We start from the raw sequence: 21309 nt of genomic DNA, 5'->3' as shown, positions 1-21309 counted from the left end.
CATTGAGATTTTATTTGTCATAGTTTCTAAGTTAATACATATTAACTCACATTTATAGACGGGTCACTGAAAGTGTAGAGCACGCTAATATTCTAGTTTTGTGGTGTAGAGAGTCTGAGCTGTCAACAAACGATACAATTGTTAAAGTGTTATAGCTTTATAAACGAGCGCATGAGCGTTTAGTTTAAATGTTAACTTTATCGTTTTACAAAACTAATTGGCTCTTACATAAAAGAAAAATATTTAAAACAAGTTGACTTTTACTTTGCCATTTATGTAAGTTTAACCTAATTGCTATTATTGCAAATTTGTCTTTCGGTCCCTTTTTTGGTGCAACATGTGGATGTAGTGGCAGTTGCATGACCTACACTATATAACAGGTTTTAAGTAAACTCGTAAAACTTTTCGACATTTAAATTAAATTATTGCCAAACTTAATTAAATCAGACTATAAGCACAGTCAGCTTAGGATTTGAGACGTAAATGTTTTATATTGATCTGACATACTAATAATTCAGTGTCTTTCAGACGTGCATATATCTCTCTACCCAGTTAAATATAGAGTGCTAATATCATAATACAATGTTTACGTAAAACAAGCTATGTTATTGTTATGGATATTTTGTGTACTAACAACAACATACCTGACGCTATCAAATCCCAAATAACTGCGTAGGAGTGGTCTATTGTTTGTCTGGTTTGTTTGGCATTGTGACACGTCACATTATATAAACAGTCATACGTACCGAATATTGGAATGCGCCTAATTGTGAATCACAATGCACCTACGGACGACTTGCAAAAATGCTTGATATTTGAAAATGATATCGATAACTTATTGATTGCCAATGCCAACTCGCTCTCTCTATAGCGCAACCACAGGTGTGCGAGTACAACGTAATCATGTGCTCGTTAATTTGGTATTATATTAGTAGTAAAATGCAGTTTTGAATAAGGCCCCTAACCTCGTTGGCTGCGCCCGTGCGCGGATCTATGCATCATTGGACCATTGTTTGCTTAAACGTGTGTAAACGGTCGATCGATCCATAATGTTTACCTAATTATGCTAGTTTTGTAACACAAACATACTTTTTCAAGAGATTATGGTGCAATATTATTGTAGAAAATATCACTAATATACTCGTAAATATAAAAACACTTATTATTTAACTTAGACTTATTTAATTGTTAAAAGAGCATTAATTCCTAATACTTCAGTAGCATAGCTATGTATATTCATTTATTTTCGAATATTGTTCGACAAAATATTATAAAAATGTGAAATTATATGTAATATTTCGGATACTTTTGCGTGATTTTTTATACAAAGTTTGTTTTTTGGTGCCTTTTATAATGTAGGTAGATAATTTACTAGAATAATTAATTACAGACCTAGATTTCATCTAAGTTAACTTTGCAGATTTGCACCATAGTATGCGATAAAGCGAGCAAGCACTACTAGTTATAAACGTCAATTTCCTCTGAATAGACGACGTTTATAGCGCTGTTATCACACTTTGTCGCCGTCAAGTCGATGCAAAGTTAGGTTAGATGGATTCTAGCTAGACGATAGTATCCTGAATACATCAATATTATGAATAGGTAATAAAATAATTATATAACATCATGCACTTAAGTTCTCTAGTTACGCAAGGTATAACGATGGGACAGAAGAAAAAAGGTGGCAGATTAAGTGTGCGGAAATGCAAATTGATCCATCTCGCTATTGCACGATTGTTATTGATAATTGAAAACCATTATTTACCCTTGATTGCGAATAGAAAGTGTTGCTTTCTCGCCATGGTGATGGTAACAATAATTTAGCTTCACGGTTATTTTGAAGACACCACGCTCGGTGTTCTGCCTGTTTACGCCGCAGTCACGCCGGGGTTATTAAGCGCGAAAAGAAATCTTTTTGTCACTTGCTCTAACAAGGAGTGTGGAGACAATGTGATTTTAAACGCTCTCTTCGACGCTATGTATACACAGGTTTTCCTTGGTTTGTTAAATTCACGGCGACCAAAAGATATTGAGTACCTAAGGTTTATTGTTGTAATACATGGGGCATTAGTATTTGCTTTAACGGGACTTAGTCGCGTATAGTATATTAGGCTTTAAAACTACATCCGACGTTTCGAGGACGCCATTGTCATCGGGAGAAAAACTGGCTAAAGTTGACATCAACACCTTCTAGCTGTGCAAGTTTTTCAAACTACCCGAACGAAACTACGAGTTTATCGATTTGAACGTTTTGCACACTAGATATGTCACTTAGTTGACACATCACATAACTAACGAATATCTGGGTGACCGAGCTTCGCTCGGAAAACATATAAAAACTCGAAAATGCGCGTTTTCCCAGAGATAAGACCTAGCTAGATCGATTTTTCGCCCCCAAACACCCCCGTATAGCAAATTTCATCGAAATCGTTAGAGCCGTTTTCGAGATCCCCGAAATATATATATATGTATATATATAAATAAATAAACAAGAATTGCTCGTTTAAAGGTATTAGATAGATAGATAGATTATTATTAAGTCCCGTTAAAGTAAATAATAATGTGTGAAAGTCGTGAAAGTTTAAATCAGTGTTGAATCTACCCCGTAGGATAATTTTATTAGTGCATGTGCAAATAAGTGGATTGATTCATTGATCATTTAGTTGTCTGTGTCTGTGGAGGGTAGAACATTCTTCGGCCTTGTCTAATTAAATGGTATTTGGTACAGACGTGTTTTGCTGTGACTCCTGAAACTATAAACCTTACAGGGATTTCCATGTTCTAGGATGCGGAGTTGCGGACTTTTAATTGTCTTTATTCTAATCTATTCCTATTAAAATAGTTTGGGAGTGTATTGATACCTAATTCTATTCTCTGACTTAATCTGACACAATCATGTACCTCTAATGACTGATATTGTAAACTGCAAGTGACCCAAAATAATAGAGAAATAAAACAATGGTAATACAACAAACACACGTGAATAAGTCATTTAATGTTATCGCCATTTAATTGGAATAAAATGATATTCGGAAGTGGACGGTACAGTGAACAGCAGTGGACAGATATTGAATAACAGAGCTAGTAAGTCCGGGATGTTCATTCAAGTGAAAAATTATGAAAAACAAATGAGCAGGAAATGTGGATACAGGTTATTTTTTGTCGTAAACGCCTACAAATAAAGAAATCGGTACAAAAACTTTAGTTAGCACTTTACAGGATTTAATTCCTGTGTAGTTTCGCGTATGTATTCATATACCATCTGTCGCAGATAATCCGTCCAACGACCGTGGGGAAGCATTAGCAAGCACTCTCTAATGCTTTGAAAGGATTGTATTGTGCAGATCATAGGCTTCGTGACAACCATGTTGTGCCAACACGCTTAAATCCATTGTTGGCCTATAAACTTGCATTTAAAGACGAGATCATGTTATATTCCAAGAAAGATAGAGCATCTTGCAATCTATTTCAATGGGAACGAATTGAATGTTTAATTCCAATGCAATTACTTCGCTGCTTGATTCGCCAAATTATACATAATATTTAAATTGACTTCTTTGTTTTACTTTGAAAGATTCTCACGAGCAATTATCAAATTTAATATTACAGAGTGAATTTCACTGTGCTTTTACCTTTCTAGCCAACAAAGAGTTAATGGTTGATAGATGTATCTCACCGCGCGCAAGTGGTTCCCATTACGGCGATACTGCAACACTTTCTGTATTCGAGTATATGCCCATAAACCATAAATACAAGTGTCAGTAAATGACGCCTATAAAAGGTCGAATGAAGTATCATAAATTCATAATATAACTTGTAGCTTTCCTTTACAATGATGGTGGATTGGTAATGGTAGATTTACAGCTGTGGTATTATTATAGCTCTATACGCTTCATGTGTATTATATTCAGATACAAGTCTTACGGGCATCAGTTTATCTCACTTAAATAATTTTACGAGAAATAACTAAATGATTTATCTACCGATAATCACCATGACAATAATGACACTCGTAAGAGTTCCGCGAGAACCTCGTGGGACATAATTAAAAAGAATCTGCATACCGATATCTTAACAATAGTGTTTACTTAAATACCTACCTAATACAAACCAGACTTCGATCAGACAACATACAAAAACGTTTACCGAAATGTTTAATTCCAAGATAAATACGGGAAATTTGTAGCCAAACAATAAAACAATAGTAACCGTGGAGCCTGGGAACATGTCATTCATTTGCATACATTATTATGGGAACATGGCATGTTGTCCTGCAGTGTTTGAATAGATTCTAAGCTGAATTCCTCGGATTACCGCGAATACCGGTAATTAAAAATGATCTAGATTAAATTAAGAACGTGATAAAATCTTATTGTTACCATACAGGAACTAACACAATAGGTTTCCGTGTCATCGGAAACGGGTAATATGTAGAAAATATTGCGCTCGTTTTTTTTTCATTAAATAACCTTAATAGAATTAAGTAGGCAATTTGGGTTAAGTACTTAGCCGATGCCGTGATTCACCTGGATTAAAGTAGAGTCTGTGTACAGTACTTTCACAGACATTAAAATATTAAGTTTTTCTAGTTTGGCCTAATTGCTAATTAATTACACAAAGTAATCTTCACCTGTCATATAGATACGAGCATAAACGTCCGACTCGAAACCAATGTACCCTTTGTTTTGCTTAGCTTAATTATAATTACGTACTTGATTAGTAACCGATAGAATTCTTCAATTTTCAACTTTCAATTATCAGAAGTGTAACTAAAACCAAAAGCGGCCAAGTGCGAGTCGGACTCGCCCATGAAGGGTTCCGTATTTAGGCGATTTATGACGTATAAAAAAAAACTACTTACTAGATCTCGTTCAAACCAATTTTCGGTGGAAGTTTACATGGTAATGTACATCATATATTTTTTTTAGTTTTATCATTCTCTTATTTTAGAAGTTACAGGGGGGGGGACACACATTTTACCACTTTGGAAGTGTCTCTCGCGCAAACTATTCAGTTTAGAAAAAAATGATATTAGAAACCTCAATATCATTTTTGAAGACCTATCCATAGATACCCCACACGTATGGGTTTGATGAAAAAAAAATTTTTGAGTTTCAGTTCGAAGTATGGGGAACCCCAAAAATTTATTGTTTTTTTTCTATTTTTGTGTGAAAATCTTAATGCGGTTCACAGAATACATCTACTTACCAAGTTTCAACAGTATAGTTCTTATAGTTTCGGAGAAAAGTGGCTGTGACATACGGACGGACAGACGGACAGACGGACAGACGGACAGACGGACAGACGGACAGACAGACAGACATGACGAATCTATAAGGGTTCCGTTTTTTGCCATTTGGCTACGGAACCCTAAAAAGTATAGCATTATCCAGTAAGTAATAAAATAACTGGGAAAAATCCTGGCTGTTACCGGCTAAAACAAAATTAATCAACCTCTAAAGTAACTTTTTAGGTATAATGTGATGAATGTGCATCAAATCCCATCCTCGCGGTAAATAATGGACAGTTTGCTAGCCCCGGTGGTTATTCTCCGTGACAGTCACAAATAGTGAAAGTGTCGCTTCTGCCGCGTCCGTCCGCCGGCCGGCAAAACCTCTTTGCATGAAAACATTTTAATGCCTTCATTATAAAAGCATTGTGAGAACTAATTACTTCTGACGCCGCTGTCAGTCACACTATCAGATCCATAACGCAACAAGTGCCGGTCACCTATAGTGATGTACGACTTTATTCTCTTAAACAAGTTCAGTGTTATGATGGATTAGGTTCAACGCCTCAGCGGCTGCGACCTCGACGGTTTTTCTTTACAAAGTGTATTGAAAATGTGCACAGTGATGTTTGTTCAGTGTGAATGCAAGACTCTCGAGTGAATTTTACTTAGGTAGATCCATAAATTTTAAAAGGTGGGTCCGGTTTAGGTATAATTGTCAAAATTTAAAATGCTTATAATAATAATAAACAGAACCTAAAATATCTAGTCGTGAATATTAAGAAATGGATTTAGAAGACATTCCATTCTTCAAAAATGATATTACGAATTCGCCCAACTGGATCATTGGACACTTTTTTTATGTCATTAGTAAAAAAAGGTATTCGATCAAAACAGGTGCTCCGTGCACGTGTAAAATTGAAATCTCATGTCTTGCTACACGTTACGCCACACCGCACGACAAGGTTGACACCGTTAGACACTTGTGAAAAAAGTAAATAAAGGAACGGGCATTACGACACAAATGTAACAACTAATATTTTGTCACAATTCATACTAGTTAAGTATAAGTACCTAGGTACCTATCTCTATGCGGTAAAGTATGTAAATATGTAAATATTTGCCTGTTCCAAATTTTATACAGCAAACTGGCGAATTTGGAAGTGCGACTATATGCACTTGACTACTTTAATTAACAATATCACTACACCTTATAAAACAAAGTCCCCCGCACCGTCTGTCTGTTTGTGTATGTATATTCGCGATAAACTTAAAAAATAGTGAACGGATTTTCAAACGGTTTTCACTAATCAATTAAGGAAGGTTATAGTGTGTAATTTGTTAAGGTTTTGTATAACCCGTGCGAAGCCGGGGCGGGTCGCTAGTAAGGTATTTAGAAACGGTCGAATGCATATGCAAATTACAATATGAAATATCATCCATATATTGCTATCATCTTACAAATCATCTAAAACGAATTATTTATCATCTTATTAGTACCTAACTGGCTTTACACATAACATTAAATTAAAATAGGTACACATGTGTACAAAACTCGTTTTAACGGTAAATTAAACTTGGATAATTATTTATAAGATAAGATCGTTATAAGATTATTATTATAAACATACATATTTTAAAAACAAGTTTGGGCATTAATTAGCTACACTAAGGTTCGCATTACTGTAAAAAGAAAGTACATATAAAAAATACTTACTTAAATGATACAGATTTTTCGCATAAAAAGTCGCAGCAGTAGTAAGAAACTTGTACAAAGTGTAAATAAAATGTACTTATTCGTATTGAATTATGCGCACTTTAGATAGCTTCCGAAAATGGATATCGGTCCCGAGTTTATCTCGAAGTGGTTCAGAATTAGATACAAATCCTGATAAAGTCATATATGATTACCTAATTTTTTGTTTTTATATCAAGTGTAAGTACTTAAATACATTTATAAGTAACATGCACAATGACGTTGATCACGTACATTTTCTAAAAACAGCCATCCGGTGTGCGACAAGGTATACTTTATGCTGACACTTACAACGCTGCGTGCGCCGGCGCCGGCGAGGTGGCATGCAACGGGGTTTTAAGTACTATTGTATTCATAATGCCATATCGCTAGTTTCCCTTCCCACTATTATATCATTAAATTGATACACAATTGTATTAATAAATGAATATATAAGTAAACCGCTGACCGCTTCTCCTTCAAACGTAGTCCCTATTTTCATCTGCACACGCTCCTGATTTCATAACAATACATACCTTCCCAGAGGGGCTACCGCGAAAACCGAATTTCTTAAATTGCGGGGATCTTTCTCTTTTACTTCAATGAAGGCGTAATTAGAGTGACAGAGAAAAATGCCCGCAATTTGCGAAATTCGGTTTTCGCGGTAGCCCCTCAGACTTCCTACATATCGATTATTTTACTTATCGACAATTTGATACATAAACTTAAAGCAACCTCATATTATTATTTCGAGAGTATATTCCACTCCTTTATGAATTTAATAAAATAATATTAGTAGTTACCCTACTTATCAGCGGATAACCGTTTTTTGTTGTTTACACTTTCATAAACGTATCGAGCGTTCATTGCACTATAATAAATAATTCAAATCTCCTTTTACGTCCGAAACGAGCAGCGCCATGTGTGGAGCAAGGAGTATTTGGTCCGTGTATGATCGCCGGTGAAGCAACAAGTATTGGTGTCAGCACCTCGTAGGGACGTTTTCCTGTCGGGCCTGGAGTGTTTGACAAACGGTACTTTCTTGGTAAACTAACTTATTGATTGTAAATATATTCGTTAGGTACATGGTATATTTTTTATTTTTATTTGTTAGGAAAACTTACAGCTAGAGTAACAAGTTAGGTATAATAACATAGAAACAGTGAGCCAATTACAAGTTTCCACAAGTAGAAGCTGCGTAGAGTACATGGCGTGCAAAATTACAAATCTAGTAATACTTGGGTACTTTACTTACGGTTATATTTTGCTTGTCTTGGTTGACAGGTAGAAAAAAAATAGATAAAAAAAACAGGATAAATACATAAGAGTTAACAGTGAGAGATAGTATTAAACATTATTAAATTGTACAACGGGACTTAATCGCGTAGGTATTTAAGTTTTAAGATTTACCTCCGACGTTTCGAGGACGGCGTTGCCCCGTGGTGTATTCGTGGCTCTGTGAGTTAAGTCACGGATAGATTAGAGCCAATTGTCCCACGACACGTGTCGCCAGCGACGTTGGGTGAAGTGCCGCGATGTTGCTGGACTTTTATCGACATGTGGGCGACATCATATCTAAGACGCCCAATGTCGTCCGGACAATTGTCGTGTCGGACAGGACACGTGTCGTGGGACAAATGACCCTAATCTATCTGTGGCTTTATAGAGTTCGCGATAATCTAAAAAAAATCTAAATAAAAAATACTTCGTTGAATCATTATCACAGCGGACTCACAATAACCTTAAGGGCCATGCACCCTAGCGCGTACCTATGTCCTGTGTATCAATTTACTGTGAACTAGCGAACCTGCTCACAAAATTTGACGGGAATTGGTTGAGAAATGCGACCCATAGAGGAGAACAGCCGGACATAGGTACAGTCGCCATCAGATATATCGGAGTGGTCATGGCGCTCACAAATATCTGAACATGCCTCTATTGTCAAGGCATTAGAGTGCGTGTTCAGATATTGTGAACACCTTGGCCGCTCCGATATATCTGATGGCGACTGTGCGGGAGCATTTTTGCCCAAGCTGAAACGGAGACCTTCGATTTCACTAGATCAATTAGTTGAATTTAGGTATTTATCATGTAAATCTAAAATTTTTTTACGGGTTCGTATTAGTATACGACAACTCACAGCAATAAAAGATAACAATTCAGCGAACACAGTAGGTACCTAGTACCTATCAACAAAAAGTAGACATAGACAACAGACAACAGGTGATCTTAATAGCTAATCGATGTAATTGCGTGTGTAAGTGATTCATAAGTTTGCCACACACTAACTTACAGTAATATTTCCGGAAATATTACAGAAATGACACTCCTGTACATCATTTTCAAGCAAAAACCGATAACAATGATAACTATGAAACTATTTTCATGTTTACGATTTTCTTGAAAAAAGCCATACTTATCTAAAGGTAATAAAAAAACGTTCGTTTTACTATCCAAGTCTAATTTTGTAATATTTTTCAAAGTAGGTATACTTTATATTCGTTCTTCGACCAAAATTGTTATAACGGATTCTCAATTTTCATTTAACGACGAATCAAAGTTGCCTTTCCCGTTTGCCCTGGCTTGGTCACCGAATTTGCTTTCGTGCACTTTCCAATAATGGTAACGAGTATATAAAATTAACTATCGAACTTGGTAAATCGGTGCTTTTACGGTAACCGAATAGCCTCGTTTTTCCCGGACGTTTGAGCGGATTCACGTGCCAGTTGCAGTATTTTTTACTTCGTCTAAGTGCATTGCGACTGTTAATTAATGCACCTATTAATAAAATACTATGTTGTTAGCGGACGGTAACAACTATAATTTTCTACTAAGAAATATATATTGGTATTTTATACGCACCCCCGTTCTAATGAAAAGTTCTCAATTTTTGATAGTCAGAGTTCAGGCACGTATCCATGAGCATATCCAATAACTAAACGGTCTGTGAGCTAATATAAGTAAAGTAGCTACTTTTATCGACTCGATCGGAAATACCTCCCAAAAAAGAACAAGCACCATTGAGAAAATGTAGCTGCCCTACAAAACTGAGCAATTATACATTTTTAGAAACATTAAACTAGAAATAAAAAATATAGTGCAGTATAGATACCTAATCCAATTGTATTAATAACTAAGGGCCCGATTCGGATTTTGAAATAGAGATCTATAAGATATCTTTTAGTCATCACCAAGATACGATAACGATATGATTAAGATCTAACCTGTCAAATTTGACATTTGCGCGATTCTGGAGATACTCTTGAACGATTTCCACAAGATATGGCTTAGAGATCTAATTCACATCTATTAGATATCTAACTCTATCTAACGTAAAAGTGACATTGGTTGCCCGAATTGCGCTGCAAAAGAGAACTAGTTGAAATCTAAACTATAACGTATCTAGAATAGATCTAGTACGTGTCGTCTCTTGTGAATATCTTGAAGTTCGAATACGGCAGTAATAAAGTGTATTTTTAATCAAAATTTATCTCAATGTACCTACTTATTAGGTCCTATGCTAACCACCGTTTAAATATTCGCTCATATTTAATGTAGGTACACACTGCATGTGTTGTTTCAGAGATGTCAATGTGAGCCGCGATGCGCAGCGACATGGCGTACCGCGGGCTCTCGCAGCACGTGGAGCTGGACCGCGCGGCCGACCCGCGCGACCGCTTCGCGCTGCAGGAGCTCATCGGCGAGGGGACCTACGGCGAGGTCTACTGCGCTCGCGACAAGAAGAGCGGGAGGCGAGTCGCCGTCAAGGTGGGTTAACCTCACTTTCATTGGTAGTATGATGTATGGCGCAGGCGACTCGCAAAACTATAACCAGATAAAACCAAAATAAAGAGCAGAATAACATCATCACATTATTTAACATAATTTTATTAACATGAACTAAAGAGACCATCTGGATTTTTTATTCCTGCTCTTAATAAGGTATCTTGATTAGGTAAAATAAAAAGCCAATAAGAGTTACTCTAAATGAGCCGTTGTAAGTACTTGTAACGGGACAGCGAGCTCCAATTTTGAGTCGGCGATGTATTTCACCGCATGCATAATTAATTTGATTTCAAGTGTTACGAAATACTTTTCACAGTTTAACAAAATAATGTGACGAAAATAATCGAACGCACTTTCTATTAAAATTCATCTTTTTATTGATGTTTGTAAATGATAATGAGATTTTTGAATAAATGCCATCGAACTTGACCCGCAACCGCACGCATAAATTACTTACCAATAGAGATGTTCTAAACACTGATTCATGAATATTGATTAAAGATTAATTTGTACTAGATTATGTTGATTAAGGAATTTCATTCGTAGTCGATTCGTAGTATAAGTATAAGTATGTATCAACTATAGTGTTATTTTTTTATTCAAAACTAAACTGCTGAGAACCGAATTACCTACATACCTAGATAATTTTTATTGATGTTTGAAGTAACGTAAGTATGTTTTATATTATTCGGGTCAAATTCTATACGTAGGTATAATATACAACTTGAATGTATGATGAAATACTCAGATGTATTCAACTTATCACCGAGTAATTTAAAAATAATGTATCGGACTTTGAGTAAAAAAAATAAACTAAATATTTAAATTTACTTAACTTACATGAATCTAAGATTCTTGTATTATAAATTATAAAAGAGCCTTCACAGGATACCTTTAATTAGGCACAGGAAAGCTCTTAAGTATACTCGACCTCCAATCACCGCTAACAAACACTCATTCTATGCTGGCCATTGTTAACATGCCGTCTGTAATTGATTGCGTAGATGTTATCTCAAAACTAAGTATCCGTGTCAAGGCCGCCAGACAATACATAACTATGTAGCCTCTCGTTCTACACTACTTAGTGTCAATGTTCGGAACATAAACCATGTTATGTAAGGCCGTCCACACACCGTTATCCGATTTCCGGTGCGGAGGAGAAGCGTCTGCGTGACAATGAGTCATATTTAGCTTTTTAATTAAAATGTACATCACTGCATACTTCCATTTTTTAATATTATGATTATCTTGAAAATGTTGTTTAAGGTTGACTTGTTTTAGCTGCTCTATATTACATAGTTACATCTAAAATTAGATTATCTTATGTATACATGCTTACCAAAATTAATGATTATTTTGCAATAAAAAGACTATCTATTTAGACGACCGGTTTGGCCTAGTGGGTAGTGACCCTGCCTGTGAAGCGCGGTCCTGGGTTCGAATCCCAGTAAGAGCATTTATTTGTGTGATGAGCACAGATATTTGTTCCCGAGTCATGGTTGTTTTCTATGTATTTAAGGACTCGTATTTGTACATTATAATAATATATCGTTGCTGAGTACCCACAACACAAGCTTTCTTGAGCTTATCGTGGGGCTTAGTCAATTTGTGTAATAATGTCGTATAATATTTATATATTATTTTATTATTATTTATTTTGAATGTTTTATGCAAATGAATATTTCTAGAATTCTACTAACTACTACTAACAAACTCAAGTTAAATATACCCATACTATTATTATACAAAGGCAATCATTGAATTTCAGATCTTGGAGAACATCACTGAAAACATCGAAGAGATCGAGGAGGAATTCCTAGTGTTTCGGGATTTGTCCAGCCATCCGAACATTCCAGAATTCTTCGGGCTGTTCCTGAAGCGCGGAGTCTGCTCTGATGATGACCAGATATGGTTCGTCATGGAGGTAACAGAATTTTTTACAACTCTACGATGGGTGTAATATGTAGGCATAGACTAGGAATCCTCTAGACGGAGTTTAGAGCAATTATTTCATGAAACCGATGCTGCCAAAAATACTGGGGTGCGGGGGACGAGGTGAGCGAGTTCCGTGCCATGATTGGTCCGTTCAAAGACACGGACGTCACACAAAGACACTTTGACTCGAGAATGGAGTAAAACTACCGTATATTTGTGGCAGAGGGGGTAGCGCTACTATGCTCCGTCTAGAGGATATCTTGTCTGTGTATGTAGGCAATTACTGCATACAAGGGGGCCTGATGGGAATGTCAACCGTTGATAGAAAACGTCAATCGATGCTTAAATAATGTATGGTAATAGTCAAGTAGCATTTCGTAGCACAGATGACTGATCAAGTGATCATTCCGTACATATTTTCTCTTCGTTTGGCGTTCGTCAAAGTAAGATTGTTATCTTTTCTACTTAGTAGCCCTTAATTTGTATTAACTGACTTCACAAGACCACACCTACTTGTACGTACATATTTTTTGTAATATATTTATTATTGTGAGGAATACGTTCCTTTCTTTTAGTGCTTATCCACTTAACTATATTTATTTTTATAACTATTCTATTTCAGCTCTGTACCGGAGGTTCAGTGACAGATCTATGCGCTGGTATCCGCGAACACGGGAGCAACCTCACGGAGCCTCAACTGGCCTACGTCCTGCGGGGGACGGTCCGCGCGCTCACCCACCTTCACGCCCACCGCTGCATGCACCGGGACGTCAAGGGCCATAATATTCTACTCACCGAGAACGGCGAAGTGAAACTCGTCGATTTTGGAGTTTCCTCACATTTAGCTGCGACTGCTGCACGGAGAAATACTTCAGTAGGCACACCTTATTGGATGGCCCCAGAGGTAAAATCATACGTTGCTAACATCTTACTTCTTGACACACAAAACGGACACTTTATGTCATACTTTGTGTCATATTAAGTACGTAGTAAGTAAAAATAATTCTTGTTGTTATTAGTTGCCTTATGTCTATTACATACTTAAGATGTCTTTGGCGATAATAATCACGGTGTTGTATATTTCTGCAAGATGACTTTAACCTAAGTTGTGTATCGTCTTCTAGGTCATAGCATGTGAGCAGCAGTTGGATCAGTCATACGATTGCAGATGCGACGTTTGGTCAGTCGGCATTACCGCTATCGAACTAGCCGAAGGCGAACCTCCCTTATCCGGACTTCATCCAATGAGGGCATTGTTTCAAATACCACGGAATCCACCTCCTACGTTAGCGCACCCTGAGCTATTCTCATCACAGTTAGCAGATTTCATTGCCGAGTGCTTGGTCAAAGATATGAACCAGAGACCATTCGCGAGGGAACTTCTAGAGCATCCTCTGTTATTAGCTGTTAGTAGTTTTGAAGAAAAGGTAAGTAAACCATAATGTACGAGACCTCAGTATCACAAGAGAAAAGGTAACATTATACTCGTATATAGGGTTTGCACGACGGATCCGAAATGTATGGGAAGATCCGCGGATCCGGATCCAGATCCGGATAATTTCATACATTTCGGATCCGGATTGCAAACCCTACTCGTATATTAACATAATAACTATATATTGCTGTATTTTGCAGATTCGCAAAGAACTTCAAACAGAAATAAAACGCCAACGAGCTGACGGGCGAAGCTGCCGCGCCCCCGATGTGACGACAAAAAGAGGAAAATTAAAGTCACATAGAAAAGCACGACCAGAAAAAATGTATACTGATGATCTAGCAACATTAGAAGTACTGACAGAAGATGCCATCGTAGAACAACTGCAGCAGAGATATAACCAAAATCAAATATATACTTACATTGGAGATATACTTGTGGCGGTCAATCCTTTCACTGACATAGGTATTTACACTACCAAGGTAATTGAAAATTTACATTATGTATCTTAAGTGCATACATTATGGATTACATCAATAGGTCAATCACTTAACCGTGACCTTTAAGCATATTGTTTAAAATTTATTGTTTATATATTTATACCAATATAAGAATTTGCAATCTTTAGTCGTGAAATACGTATATGTATATACCTATTGGTTCTTATTGTCGTAGATGTAAATAAAGCCGCCAATAAACGACCATCAACAGATTTTCGGATTACCCCGCCTAATATACAAGCATTTTTACATATTGCTGAGTGGTCCAAGGTTAATATTTATCGGAGATTTTAATCTTCTCTGCATTTTTAGAGTCAGCAAATTTATCAATGCCGTTGCCGCTCTGACAATCCTCCCCATATCTACGCTGTAGCAGATGCAGCACACCAAGCTCTCATGCACCAAAAACAGCACCAAGCTATAGTTATTTCAGGGGAGAGTGGCGCTGGTAAGACCGAGTCGGCCAACCTCTTGTTGAAACAGCTGGTCTTTCTCTCAAAGGTACGTTCACTGTGAGCTCCAGCGCAAACTGGTTAAAATTAATACTGAGGGCACTATAAAAATCTAAATTTCGTTATCTGCCCCCTATCGCTTTCTAGACAGATAAAGAAATTTCGTTTTTCGCGGTAAGGCCTCTGATATTTTTTTATTTTTTTATTTAATCTTTATTGCACATAAAAAAACACACTGTACAAAAGGCGAACTTAATGCCATAAGGCATTCTCTACCAGGCAACCTTTAGTTTTATTATGATGCTGTTAAGCATTAGGTACGCGTCAACCCACGTTCATTTAGCAAAAACGCAAAAAAAAATTACGCTTAAAGTTGACACTTTATTGCAAAATTCATTTGTCTTCGAGTTTGACTTGTCAAATGGCTTCTATTGTTTTACTAGTATTGAAAGTACCTACAAGTACAGTCAACAAAAGATCTACGGTCAACGGACTGGTTCATAATTATGTTGAAATTCATTTTTTTACCTACTAGGTAGCGTGAGACTCTTATCAGTATCGATATCGATGTATTATGCAAAGTTAATCTAATATGCATAACATAACGTAGTTGAAACCAATACCTACTTATCTTATTATTCCAGACACAAACTGGTAACGTAGAAGATAAAATCCTGCAAGTGAACCCGATAATGGAGGCGTTTGGAAACGCTCGAACAGGCATTAACGCCAACAGCTCGCGGTTCGGCAAATATTTGGATTTGTCTCTCATGAGAGTGGGGAGGATATCTGGGGCACGGATTTCTGTTTATCTTTTAGAACAATCGAGGGTTGTTCACCAAGCGTTGTGAGTGCCACTATTTATCCTTAATATTGCGTATTGATTACATCTGTGATTTAGTAGATACGTTTGAGTGTCTTGATTTCCTCAATAGGGATAATTTACTAAGACAACATTATTTGCAGAGGCGAAAGCAATTTTCACGTATTTTACTATCTATATGATGGTTTGGAAAGTGAAGGGCGTTGGAGGAAGTTCTACCTTGACGAACAACTCAAATCTAGGCATCGATACCTACAACCACTTTCTGTTGCTCATCGTGAACATAATGTTCACCGCTGGCGGCAATTAAATCAAGCGTTTAAGGTAAGGAAGTAAACACATTTATACCGCCCACAAATTACTCTATGAACAGTTGGGCCATTTTATTTAAAGTTGTCCCCTACACTTTTTGTTTAATTTGTGAATTTCTATGTTATTTCTACTCAGAATCACGAGCTCTTTCTATCCTAATAGGATAAAAAGTGTCCCGAGGTTTTTTTCCCATTCCGTTACCATTTTTTCATAGGCTGTGTATGGCGGTTTCGGAATGGAAAGATCGAAAAATGTAAGGAAATCTTGGGACACTTTTTTTCTCCTATTAGGATCAAAAGAGCTCATGATTCTGAGTAGAAATAATATAAAAAAAAAACAATTTTGAAAAAAAAAGTGTAGGGGACAACATTAAATAAAATGGCCCAGTTATTCGGTCAATAGAAACATCTGCAGCAATAATAACTATTTTCATTTCAGGTGGTAGGATTTCAAGAGGAGGAGGTACAAATAATTTACAAAATGCTATCAGCAATATTACATCTCGGCGATATAGAATTTGGGGAGACCGCGGGGGAAGATAACACTGATAACAAAGCTACGATAATAGACACGGCACCTTTACATAGAGGTAAGGCACCTAATACGTATGAAGGATTATCATCGCTATAAAAATATTGCCTGTAGAATGTAGAAACGGTATAATTTGTTTCGTGTTTTGTTGTCTTGGCAATACGTATATCTTCGTAATATTTCTTTGGTCGTAAAGTATAATGGCTTATGGTACTATAAATCCATTTACTAGGGCTAGATTTACGTGGTATGAATGAAGCGTTTGTAGCTAAAAATGACATAACATTTAATAAACGAGAATGCTTGTGAAATAGGTAATAGTATGTAACTAATAATTTAACTCTTATTAAAATTTCATTCCAGCATCCTGCCTATTAGGCGTAGAGACAGGAGACCTCCGCGAGTGCCTGACTAGCAGCAGTGTGGTGGCTCGAGGGGAGACCATAGCGCGACACTGCTCGCCCACCGAAGCGGCCGTGGCTCGCGACGCCACCGCACGCGGCCTGTATGCACGCGCCTTCGACAGAATAGTCGAGAGGATCAACGCTTTGCTGTGTCAAAATAGACCGTATGGGTATTTACACTTTTCTACTAACTGCCCACAACCCTACTAACGTCCAACCCACCCTTCCATCAGCCGTATCAGAGACAACTAAAAACTACCTATTAGAATTTTCACTGCCACGGTTCCAAAAGTGACAGGCCAATTCGAACACACACTGACATCAGAATGATATTTAAATGATGTAATTTAGTTATCGTGCGTCTCGATCGCACCAATACATGTGACGGACAAGTACGAGCGAGATGCACGATAGCTAAATGACATTATTTAGATATCATTTGATGCCAGTGTATGTTTGAATACTGAAGAGTTAAGTATTTTTTACTTCTGCTCAATCATATCGACACGACTCTTTTTACAAATTAAGTTAGGTATTTTTAAAGAAATTAAGTACAATGGCTATAATCCTAAGAGAAAAAAAAAGTACAATGGCTATAATCCTATCTTTTAGTCCTAAACTTGTGTGTTTGATTAAACGTTTAATATCTGGGAAACCGAGCTTTGCTCGGAAAACATACAAAAAAGTCAAAAATGAGCGTTTTCCCAGAGATAAGACCTCTAGGTCGATTTTTCGCCTCCGAAAACCATCATATAGCAAATTTCATCGAAATCGAGCCGTTTCCGAGATCCCCGAAATATATATATAAATAAATAAATAAATATGCAAGAATTGGTCGTTTAAAGGTTATTTAAAGGTATAAGATAATTCTGTACAATTATTATTTTTCAGCATTGAACAACTATCCATTGGAATATTAGATATCTTCGGATTTGAAAACTTTAATAGAAATTCGTTTGAACAACTATGCATCAACATTGCAAATGAACAAATACAGTACTATTTCAATCAACATATATTTACCTGGGAGCAGCAAGAGTATATGGCAGAGGGCGTCCCCGTCGATCTTGTAGAGTTCTCCGACAACAGACCCGTCTTAGACATGTTGTTGTCAAGACCTATGGGCCTGCTAGCTCTGCTTGATGAAGAAAGCCGTTTCCCAAGGTCTACTGATAGAAGCCTAATTGGTAATCACCTTTTATTGATCAGTACTCTACAAATATACAACGTATACCTACAGTACATTTTTTTTCTTACAGAAAAATTCCATAATAATCTAAAGAGCAAATACTATGTCCGGCCAAAATCTGATGCTATATGCTTTGCCATTCACCACTTCGCTGGTCGCGTAGTTTATCAAGCCGATGGGTTCCTGGAGAAAAACCGCAATTTCTTGCCTCCGGAAGTGGTTCAATTGATGCGACAAAGCCAATACGATATCATTAGGTTCCTTTTCCAGTGTCCGATTACAAAGACTGGCAATTTATATTCCCCTCTGCAAGGAGATACGGACACTAACAGAAGTTTAGACAGTTCATGTGATACTCGGGTAAGTAATACAAGCACGATTACGAAAAAAAACCGTTTAGTAAATATGCTAGCTATGGTAAAGTACAGTTAACAGCGACCAGTTTTAGGCATATTTTCTAATTAGGAACGATTTAATTGGTTATAAATATTATAATCATCTTTTAGATACTTCACTTATCTGTACAAAACCGTGGGTAGTTGTTGATTAAACATTAGTTATTATATATTTGGAGCCTGTCGTGTCCCACTGCTGGACAAAGGCCTCCCTCCAAATTCTCCACAAATCTCTGTCCAGTGCTATGTCTGGCCACTCCTTTAAAAAGGAGTCCAGTTCATCCCGCCATCGCCGGCAGGGTCTGCCAGATCCCCGGTTTGAGTTTTCGGTACGGACATAGTTACTGTATTATAATCACTCATATTTTCAACAGGACCGCTTCAACAGCCGTGGGCTTGCTTCACAATCTCGCGCTCAGCAAACAGTGTCCACCTATTTCCGATATTCTCTAATGGAACTACTCCAGAAAATGGTCAGTGGCTCGCCCCAGTTCGTGAGATGCCTGAAACCAAACGATTCGCGGTCACCGAAACATTTTGATTCTGCGAAAATCTTAAAGCAGCTTAGGTATACGGGCGTTCTAGAAACTATTAGAATAAGACAAAATGGGTTCTCCCACCGATTAACGTTTGAAGAATTTTTGAAGAGGTAAGACAAGTCTAATATTACAATTAGTTCAACACAACACCACAATAACAACCACTTCCATAGTTAAAATATAACACAGATCCAACTGAAATCCATTAATTTCAAGCCATATATTTAAACTTACCATGTTACTTACATAAGTACGGTTCGAAACCTGTCGTGCCGGCCTCATTTATGGGAGTAAGGTCATTGATCCCTTAAATATACTTATACAGTGCCTGGTGGATTCCGTGAAATAATCTGTGTATATTTTTTTGAATTAAATTAATATTCAAGTCTTAAATAATGATTGCAGGTATAGTTTTTTAGCATTCAGCTATAACGAAGAAGTAAAACCGAACCGAGACACGTGCCGTCTTTTGCTTTTAAGGTTAAAGATGGACGGCTGGGCGCTAGGGAAATCAAAAGTCTTCTTGAAGTATTATCACGTTGAAGTACTCGCCCGAATCTACGAAGAACAGGTACATTTTATGTATATTATTATGATACCTACTCCACTCGACTCTTCGCTACAACCCAAACATTAGAACATTTTATGTAACATTGCTCATTTAATTCTTATAGGCGCGTATTGCCTCGCGCTACGCGTATTAATACGTAGGTATGTAGACGAAATTGTACAAAAAATAACCAAATAGTTATTTATCCTACCTGGTAGGTTGTCAATTAGCATCGGACCTATTCTTACCTACTTACGTTAAATTTAAGACAAATATACACCCTACCCGCATTTACCAGGCATTTTTAAATACTCTCCTAAAATTTTAGATTCGGAAAGTAGTACTAGTACAAGCGTGTGGTCGAGGATGGCTCGCTCGACGGTACTTCCTCCGGCTGAAGGCCCAGATGGCTATATCTGTACTCACGCTGCAAAAACACGTGAGAGGCTGGCTCACCAGGAAACGACTCCAGGAACGACAGAGACAGCTAGCTAGGGAGTTCCAGAGGGAACAGATGGAACAGGACAGTCGAAAACATAAATCCGGTGGTAAGAAATACTTGTGCTATTTGTTAAACAGCACGTTTAAGAAAGCTTGTTTCAATTTGTAGAGACGCACGAACTAATAGTATATTCTGACCCATTACCACCAAGCTGTTGGCATTATAAGGTATCAATTGCGAGTTGTTATCACCGGTTATCGGGAATTTCTAAACTATTATCTGTAATGTAATGATGAATCAGCAACTTTAGGAAACGGGCGTTTTTTTTGTTGCCCCTAACACTTTTTTTTTCAAATTTGGGATTTTTTATGTTATTTCTACTCAGAATCACGAGCGCCTATCCTAATAGGAGAAAAAAAGTGTCCCAAAATTTCCATACATTTTTCGATCTTTCCATTACGCGACCACCATACAAAGTCTATGAAAAATGGTGACGGAATGGAAATAAAAACCTTAGGACACTTTTTTTCCTATTAGGATAGAAAGAGCTCGTGATTCTGAGTAGAAATAACATAAAAAAACCCATATTTAAAAAAAAAGTGTTTGGGACAACAACAAAAAAACGCCCAAACATCTTAGTGGTAACAAGTGTATATCCGGAATTAATTCCAACAATATTAATGTTTTGGTTCTTAGCACGCTGACTTTGCATGACAGGTATATATTGCTGAGCGATGTCGTACCTACAAAAAGAACTATTTTTGACAAAATTTATGAAATTTCAGCTGTATTAATTAAAAACAAAGCCATGATGAAAGCGAAGATATTAAGGAAGATGACATCAAACGATAGCGACAGCAACGACACCAATTCCGGCAGCAATAAAGAAAACGTCGATTCAAATAAGGCTGCCGTTGTTATCCAGAGTCGTAAGACGCAATGTTATCGGTTTTAAGTCTGTGAACATTAGAGTTCAATAAAATAATATTGTTTCAAAATTCAGGGATCATTTGCGATCCCAATTAAATATTACTTAATTGACTTGGTTCGG

At 37.0% G+C, this 21309-nt stretch overlaps 1 protein-coding gene across 8 annotated transcripts in view; it reads left to right on the top strand.

Annotated features, from left to right (window-relative positions):
- LOC134647221 (myosin-IIIb-like) overlaps positions 1–21309 on the top strand; it is a 41488-nt gene that overhangs the window by 15436 nt on the left and 4743 nt on the right. For 4 of the 8 annotated variants that reach the window (XM_063501452.1, XM_063501455.1, XM_063501454.1 and 1 more), the window contains exons 2-17: positions 10549–10733; positions 12520–12675; positions 13309–13590; positions 13811–14113; positions 14322–14603; positions 14934–15122; positions 15718–15920; positions 16040–16220; positions 16647–16797; positions 17103–17313; positions 18035–18330; positions 18403–18692; positions 19102–19376; positions 19672–19837; positions 20145–20364; positions 21044–21187. In XM_063501452.1, the coding sequence (XP_063357522.1) occupies positions 10569–10733; positions 12520–12675; positions 13309–13590; positions 13811–14113; positions 14322–14603; positions 14934–15122; positions 15718–15920; positions 16040–16220; positions 16647–16797; positions 17103–17313; positions 18035–18330; positions 18403–18692; positions 19102–19376; positions 19672–19837; positions 20145–20364; positions 21044–21187 (3514 nt within the window). In that variant the 5' untranslated portion in view covers positions 10549–10568. The remainder of the gene's footprint in view (positions 1–10548; positions 10734–12519; positions 12676–13308; positions 13591–13810; positions 14114–14321; positions 14604–14933; positions 15123–15717; positions 15921–16039; positions 16221–16646; positions 16798–17102; positions 17314–18034; positions 18331–18402; positions 18693–19101; positions 19377–19671; positions 19838–20144; positions 20365–21043; positions 21188–21309) is intronic. The other 4 variants (XM_063501453.1, XM_063501458.1, XM_063501457.1 and 1 more) reach the window with 2 other exon arrangements.

This window comes from Cydia amplana, chromosome 4 (assembly GCF_948474715.1).
Source record: "Cydia amplana chromosome 4, ilCydAmpl1.1, whole genome shotgun sequence".
NCBI lineage: Eukaryota > Metazoa > Arthropoda > Insecta > Lepidoptera > Tortricidae > Cydia > Cydia amplana.
Note: the sequence above shows the minus strand (reverse complement) of the source record. Positions and strands in the feature narration are given on the sequence as shown.